At 36.7% G+C, this 8,056-nt stretch overlaps 1 protein-coding gene across 1 annotated transcript; it reads left to right on the top strand.

Annotated features, from left to right (window-relative positions):
• Positions 1–6,489: 6,489 nt before the first annotated feature.
• On the top strand, positions 6,490–7,002 carry LOC132002664 (small ribosomal subunit protein eS7-like). The gene has a single exon (XM_059377786.1). It carries the CDS (start codon positions 6,490–6,492, stop codon positions 7,000–7,002), a length of 513 nt encoding a protein of 170 aa, XP_059233769.1.
• Positions 7,003–8,056: the final 1,054 nt, after the last annotated feature.

The raw sequence follows: 8,056 nt of genomic DNA, 5'->3' as shown, positions 1-8,056 counted from the left end.
CCTTTCAATTACCCTATACTTCTATAGAACGGGCTTTGGAAGTATGATTTCTTCAAAGACTGGGATAGAGACATCTGTAGCAGTCCTTTATTCTAATCGTAAATAGTCTAGTATGTCTACAGTATATTTGACATAAGAGATGATACTTGGCTTCTGGGTAAAAAATGGTGACTCTCTGAAGGCTTAAGAGTTTTATCTTAGACCTAGCACCAAGACACATGTGAGATATTCTGAGAGAGATTTCTGCAATTCTGATTTTCTCATGTGCTGATATATTTGGCTATAATTCATAAAAACTCACTTCATAGAAAATCCTTAATTTGGGATGCACCAATTATTCTTTTCATACAAGGAAATCACAGAGAAGAAGGAATTCCTTTTTGAGAACATCACAAATGAGCATTTCTTACTTCTTTGAGGATCTGCAGTGCACTTTAATTTCCTTTTCTTTTTTTTTTAAGTTTTTATTTATTTATTTGACAGAGATCACAAGTAGGCAGAGAGGCAGGCAGGGTTGGGTTGGCGGGGGGGTGGGGGAAGCAGGCTTCCTGCTGGGCAGAATCCAATGTGGGGCTCCATCCCAGGACCCTGGGATCATGACCCAAGCCGAAGGCAGAGGCTCCAACCCACTGCATCATCCAAGGCACCCCTTAATCTCCTTTTCTTAAAGTAAGATGGGAAGTTTAATATTCCTGCCATAATGGTTAGCTGGAATATTTTATGTAGCTGGAATATTTTATAATCTCTGAACTCTCTTTAGATAGTTACTTTCTCCTACTAAGAATAGATGCCTGGTTATTAAAATTAGCAGAGCAAAGATATATAAATGCCCATAAAGCCCTCAAATGAGTTTACTGTTGGTAGTATACCCAAATGTGGATCTCTGCTGAGCTAGTGCTATTTTTAGAAAACATGAGGTATGGGTTAAAAGGAAGGGCTGATGATAATATAAAGTAGGACCAAAGTAAGATGTTCCTCCAGAGACTTGATTTAGATCTCAAAGTCCCTTCTTACAGTTAAAATAACTACACCCTGATGTATCCATACACAGTGTTTTAATTTTCCAAGAACTTCAAATAACTAGTATAGATAATCCAACTTCTTTCTACACAATGAACAGTCAATGCTTAACTAAGAAAAGTGTTATAGAAAGAACACCTGTAAATTGGTATTAAATAAAACAGGACTTGAGGAATTATGAGAACTCCTTTTATAATGTTTTATTACTTCTTTGCAATAGTAAACTTTCTCTAAGGTATGTTACAAATATAATCAAAAGCATCTCATAGGAGGAAGCATAATATCAACCTCATTATATGAGATTATCCTAGTGCAAGATTTCAAAGCCCACTACTTCGCTCTGCATTGGGCCTTAAATATTTTAATTAGTGTACACATCAAAGTCTTTCCAAGGATACTTAAATAGTGTCTTGAATGAGAACACTGTCTAAAGCCAGAATGCTTTGTTTTAAACCCTGGCTCCATTCTTTAATGCTCCTGTGACCCTAAGCACATCACTTAGACTTGTTTCCTTATTTGTAAAATGGGATATGAGATAATAATGATACTAAACACAGAGAAACACAGAGAATGATGGATCAGTACATAGGGAGAAAAAAAAAACACATGAATAAAATGTAAAAGTACACAACTGTAAGCCAAAATAGGAGGCTATTATAATCTTTACCTACTTAGTAGCAAAAACAATCAAAGCCATTACTCTATGTTTAGTGAACATTCTCCACACTCCCCTACAAACTTAAAAACTCAAAAGGTAGTTATTTGCTTTATCAGAATAGAAACTTCACAAATGTGCAATGTGATTCAGCGGGTAAGTAATGCTTGTGTGGTATGTTTAGTCTGGTTGTCGGCTCTTGGTTTATTATGTTCTTAGGCTAGAACCTTCTGTCTTGTGAATGTTTACTCTGACATTTTAAAACATCTCCTGTTAACATTTTTTTTTTTTTGCTCAGAAGATAAAAATACAGTTATATCTGTTCAAATATGCTTAAAACAACTTCTTTTTCTTGTTTATATCATAAAAATGCCAAACTAACAAGTGCTTGTTTGTCTGGCCATTTATTTAATTAGACATCTAGGTTGCCCAGACGTGGAAAAGAGAAATGGTCTTCCTAGTGCTCAGCGTGCCCGAAGGGAAGCCTCATTCTTCTACCTGCCTCAATGAAGCTAAATTCCTACAAACTTATGAGGAAAGAAGCAGGAAAAAAAGAAAAAGAAAAAGAGGAAAGAAAGTCCTCTGTAAAAAGAATATAAAATGTATTTAGGAACACATCTCTCTCTTCTTAGCTTTTTGTTCATATTAGAATGAAATTGTTTGAAAGAGCTTGTTAAAGCTCCGTCTCTTTTTGGCATTTAAAGTGGAACTAATAGTTATGTTTATGATAGTGGGATTTTAAATGTGTAACTGCATTTGCATTATAAAAATTTTAAACTAAACTTGAAGCTTTGGATGAGACAAGCATTCAAGCATTGTGGAACATTAATATTCAAAAGAAAATAAATCATGTCATAATTGTCTAGCACTATTTAAATATAAATGGCAATAGTGAATGTCATTAACAAATGCACTTTTACATTTTAACCTGGTTAGGCATTTATGAAAACAAAGCCAGAGAAAGAAAGCCTCATTGAACTATAAGCCAGAAAGAGGATGGAACTCTTCTTCTAATTGAGTACGTAAGTAAGTCTTTTAGAAAAAATTCCCAGTAGCTCAGATAATCTTTTGTAAGAAACTCAAATTAAAAGCCTGTTTAAGAAGCTTATGACCTAAAGTAAAAGGAATTCACTTTCCTTAACCTTGACAGTATAAACTTGACGTTTTCCCCTTCTAACAGGATGAACATTTACAAACTCAGGTAGAATGTCAAGCATTCTGCAAAAAAGAATTATATAACTACTTCTCCAATAAGCCAGGGAACATATTGGCCCATTCTTCTTAAACTTCAAATTTCAGGGTTTTAAAAACATGTGAATATTATGTCTGTCTTTGTCCCTACTTAACCTCATAGTCAAGAATGAAGGGAAAAGATACTAAGCCATTTTGTAAAATGAATTTATCCTAAGAAAGTCACTGATAATACTCTTAATAAATCCATAGACTTAAAAAAGAAAGAAAGGAAATAAGAAACTTTTTCCACGAGCTGAATTCACCATTTCAGATCAGTAGGCATGTGTTTTTAAGTAAAAGCAGTTTTTTTTTCTTTTAAGATTTCATTTATTTATTTGACAGAGAACGAGAGAGAGATCACAAGTAGGCAGAGAGGCAGGCAGAGGCAGAGGAGGAAGCTTGATCCCAGGACCCTAAGATCATGACCTGAGCAGAAGGCACCCAGGTGCCCCTGAAGCAGTTTTGTTAAATAAAAGCCATTTGAAGGTTTTGTTTTGGTTTTCTCCTGTTGTTTTGTCTTCTATCACAGCCACTGTCTTTTTACATCAAAATTGCTCAGTGGAAATAGTACCAATTTAGAACTGCGAATTTCCTACCTACCAATCAGTCATCTGTGATCCTGTCTGAGCAACAAATATTGTTATTTAGGGAAGAAGCAATTCTTTAAATCATGATCAAACTCATTCTCGTTACTTTATTTCCTTGGTGAACTGATTCTAATACCTCAGGTAACCAACCTCTGTCATTCCTTTCTGGCTGTTCTACCGGATGGACCAGATATGTTCGTCTAAGTATATACTTCTTTCTTGTGAAACAGAGAGAGATTAAATAGCCCAACTCGTATCGCCATGTAAAAAAAAAAAAAAAGAAAAGAAAACAGGTCAGTTTTTCTGGAGAGATGTTTAACTGCAACAGGAGACATGTGTGTATACTTTGAATTAAGTAAGTGAGGGGAATTGCACAGACAGGACACCTTTGACAGTAAAGTACTGAAAGATGAGGCCCAATGTACTAGATTTAGTTTCTCAGTCAGTTTGGTATGAGAATTGGAATTATAGGGAAAAGGAACTCTAGGAGAGATGACTGAACATTGGAAGTATGACTGCCTCTTGTAAAACAGCAAGTGCTAAAACAGGGCTGGCGCTGATCCACCACCTACCTTCCCTTTGGGGCCAAAGGAAGTCCTCAGGCATTACTTTCAATTTTACTGTGGGATCCACACCGAGTCTCAGCTGTCATATATATTTAAATAGGACAGTCTCTCCCAGGATCAACTTTAATAAGCCTTTCATATTTGACTATGAATTACCGATAACTTATTTTTTGGGGGGTCAATAACGAAAACTCTGGCATCTAGGTAATAGTCTTACTTTCAATATTTAAAGGAAATAGTTCAAAGTTAACCAAGAATTAGGTTACAATGACATGACATATGGAAACTAATCAACTACGTTGTATCATCTTCTTTGAAGTGAGGTATTGTCCAATATTATTCTGGTTTGATTTTCAAAAATTCAGAGAAGTCAATCTTAACCTGAAGCGTTCATCAGAATCCCTGAGGAGGGTGTAAATAAAACACATGTTCCCTGGCCCCTCCTCTGAAATTCTGATGGATTATGTTCAATAATCTTAAATCAGAACAAAACAAAGCAAAATCTCTACATATAATTTTATTTGTTTGTTTATTTAATTTATTTAAAATCAATTGCCCAAGAGACAGTACATCACTGGTTTTTGATATAATGCTCAATGATTTATCAGTTCAGTATAATACCATCTTTTTTTCTAAGATCTTATTTATTTATTTGACAGAGAGAGATCACAAGTAGGCAGAGAAGCAGGCAGAAAAAGGGGAAGCAGGCTCCCCACTGAGCAGAGAGCCCGATGTGGGGCTCGATCCCAGGACCCTGAGATCATGACCTGAGCCGTAGGCAGAGGCTTAACCCACTGAGCCACTCAGGTGCCCCCCAGTATAATATAATCTTAAATATAAACTCTTTTGTATTTTTTTAAGGATTTATTTATTTATTTTACTGGGAAGGGTAGAGGGAGAGAGAGTCCTAAGCAGCTTCTGTGCTGAGTGCAGAGTGGAGGCGGGGCTGGACCTCATGACCTCATGACCTCATGACTCTGAGATTACCACCTGAGCCAAAATCAAGAGTTGGACACTTAACCGACTGCGCCACCCAGTTGCCCCTTTGTTGTCTGTTTTACTAGCATATAATCATAATTCAGACTAAGAAACAGTGAATGTCTCAATAGTCTCAATTCAACCTTTGGTTACAAACTTTCAAATACACTGGAATAAAATCTTAGGCATCTAGAAAAAACATCAAGCCACACATTTGATTTTATGATCTTTTAAAATTTTTGAATATAATTAACTTCTCAATAGACTTTAAGAATAATGGGCTTTAAAACTTTTCTGCCCTGTCACTATATTCCTTCAACTAGAAGAATACGTGGTACCAAAAAGATTCACTACAATTATTTTTCATCATTACTCAACGCTGGAAACAACTTAAACTGTCTTCAGTGGGAAAATAAACAAACAGTTTATTTGTTTATTAAGGGGACAAATCCCTTCAAAGCAATTCTTCTTAGCAATAAAGAGTAAATCACTGATTCAGGCAACAATTTTGGATTGTATGGATTATAGACTCTGATGGTCACATATTTTATGATTCCATTTATGTGGAATAATAAAAAAGATAAAACTCTAGTTACATATCACTGTCAATATAAGTGGACAGCATGAAAGAGTATTTTGGATGATAGACTATTCTCCATAGTGATTATAGTAGTGGTTAAATGAATATATATGTGTTCAATTCATAGACCTATATACTAAAAATAGTCAACTTTACTGTATGTTAACTTAAAAATAAACAACTTTTTGGAAATATATTCTGACATAAAAATGCATATCTATATGTAGGCCACTTGTGTACAATGTCCAAAAAAGTCACAAAACAAATTTTTTTCATTTTAATCTAAAGAGTGAGGACCTCTAGAAATACAGAATTGCCATGACCTTGCAAATCCATCAATACCCTTTCCCTATTGGGTATCCAAACTGGGAAATCTTTTAGTATCCTTCCAGAGTTTGGGCGTGGCACAGGAAAGGAATGAGAATTATCCAGAACCCACTCCCTACCTACACTCTCAAGCTATGCTCTGGCAGCACTACGCTCCAGTTCTATTACATTCACGACTACAACAAACACATTATGTAATCCTCATGGAAGCATTTAGTAGGTTTTTGATCTTTTCCCTGGGTGGCTAGAGATTACATAATTCAGTTTAATTGAGTGTTTACTAAGTATTATTTCAGCCACTTTTGTATATCAGGCATAATCTGAACTATGGATCTTTCTTCCATCATTCATTGAACAACTTTTTTTTTCTTTTAACTATGTCACACACTATGTTAGCCATTAAGTAACAAGCAACAAATAACATCTCTGCTGTCCTGGAGTTGATACTCTACTGAGGAGTAAATGATACATAAAAACTTATAAGATTTAAAAAAAAAAAAAAAGTGCTCTTCCTAGGCCGGCACTCTCACCAAGGAGAAGGCCATGTTCAGTTCGAGGTTGAAGATCGTGAAGCCCAATGGCGAGAAGCCAGACCAGTTCGAGTCCGGCGTCTCCCAGGCTCTTCCAGAGTCGGAGATGAGCTCCGACCTCAGAGCCCAGGTAAGGGAGCTGAGTATCACGGCATCCAAGGAAACTGAAGTTGGCGGTGTTCGGAGAGCTATTACCATCTTTGTTCCCGTTCCTCAGCTGAAATCTTTCCAGAAAATCCAAGTCCGGCAAGTCCATGAACTGGAGAAAAAGTTCAATGGGAAGCACATTGCCTTTATTGCTCAGAGGAGAATTCTGCCTAAACCAACTCGAAAAAGTCATACAAAAAATAAGCAAAAGCATCCCGGGAGCTGCACTTTGACAGCTGCGCATGCCCTGATCCTGGAGGACTTGGTTTTCCCAAGCAAAATTGTGGGCAAGAGGATTCATGTGAAACTGGATGGTAGTCGGCTCATCAAGGTTCATTTGGATAAAGCACAGCAAGAAGCTCAGAGGCAAGGATGTTAACTCAGTTCCCCAAGTTTCAGTTGTAAATAAAAATGATTAAATAAAACTTTGACTGTAAAAAAAAAAAAAAAAAGAAAGAAAGAAAGAAAGAAAAGAAAAGAAACATAAAAGAAAGAAAAAATTATGAAAGGAGAAATATAAATTACTATGATGGTACATATGAGAGGAATAAACCAGGTTTTCAGAATAGAAGGTCCTGGAAGGCAACACTGGATTCTCTCTAGAGTAAAAACTCTTAAAATTAACTTAACAAACAGAGAAGTCTCTCACTTATGACAAAGACTGATTGTAAATGTTAAACCCATCATCCTTAGAGACATCCTTTGAGACAAGAACTCTTATTTCCATTTGTGGGCCAAGGAAAATAAGGTACAAATTTACCCTCTATACCACAGCCTGGGTGACCCCAAGAGGATTCACCTCAGGAAGTCTAGCTTCCGTCTGTTCTTGTTATGATTACTCTATGTTGCCACTGCTTCCAGCTCTTCTTACATTATGCAAGGAACAGGGTCATGTTCAGAGGCTTTAAATGTGTCTCATTAGGCTTCTCGGAACCTACGGCACAGCCACATGGTGCTCAATTTGGTCAATAATACAACGTTCTGGATTGACTTCTGTTAAGTGAGAAGCACACAGAGCACAAAGCCCATGAGAGGGCCACAAGGATTTTTAGAGTACTGTACTTTGGGGAAATGAGATCAGCCTTACCCTGAATTCCCAAAACACATATTTTATCTTCTTTTTACTTTCAGTGGGACACAGACCTGAACTCACACATCTCTGCACATTTGCAACTTTGCTCCCAGTTGGAGTAAGTTGGGGAACATGTTGCCTTCACAGCAGAGAGAAAGACGCACAGAAGACAGAAATGAGGCAACTGACTATCCATGTTGCCTGCACTTTCTCCATGAGTTTCTGCCTCTTTGATACTCTGGGAGTTTTGTTCATCAACTTTTCTGTGTTAACAGGTGGACCGTTTCCCCTCTGCAAAACACTTAACATGGATTTTGCCCCCTGCACTCTCCATTAACACTAGGGTATCATATTGTGCAAA

The sequence above is a fragment of the Mustela nigripes genome, chromosome 15, assembly GCF_022355385.1.
Source record: "Mustela nigripes isolate SB6536 chromosome 15, MUSNIG.SB6536, whole genome shotgun sequence".
NCBI classification, from domain to species: domain Eukaryota; kingdom Metazoa; phylum Chordata; class Mammalia; order Carnivora; family Mustelidae; genus Mustela; species Mustela nigripes.
Note: the sequence above shows the minus strand (reverse complement) of the source record. Positions and strands in the feature narration are given on the sequence as shown.

Coding starts and splice junctions, on each gene's coding strand:
- LOC132002664 (XM_059377786.1), top strand. CDS start 6,490: ATGTTCAGTTCGAGGTTGAAGATCGTGAAGCCCAATGGCGAGAAGCCA.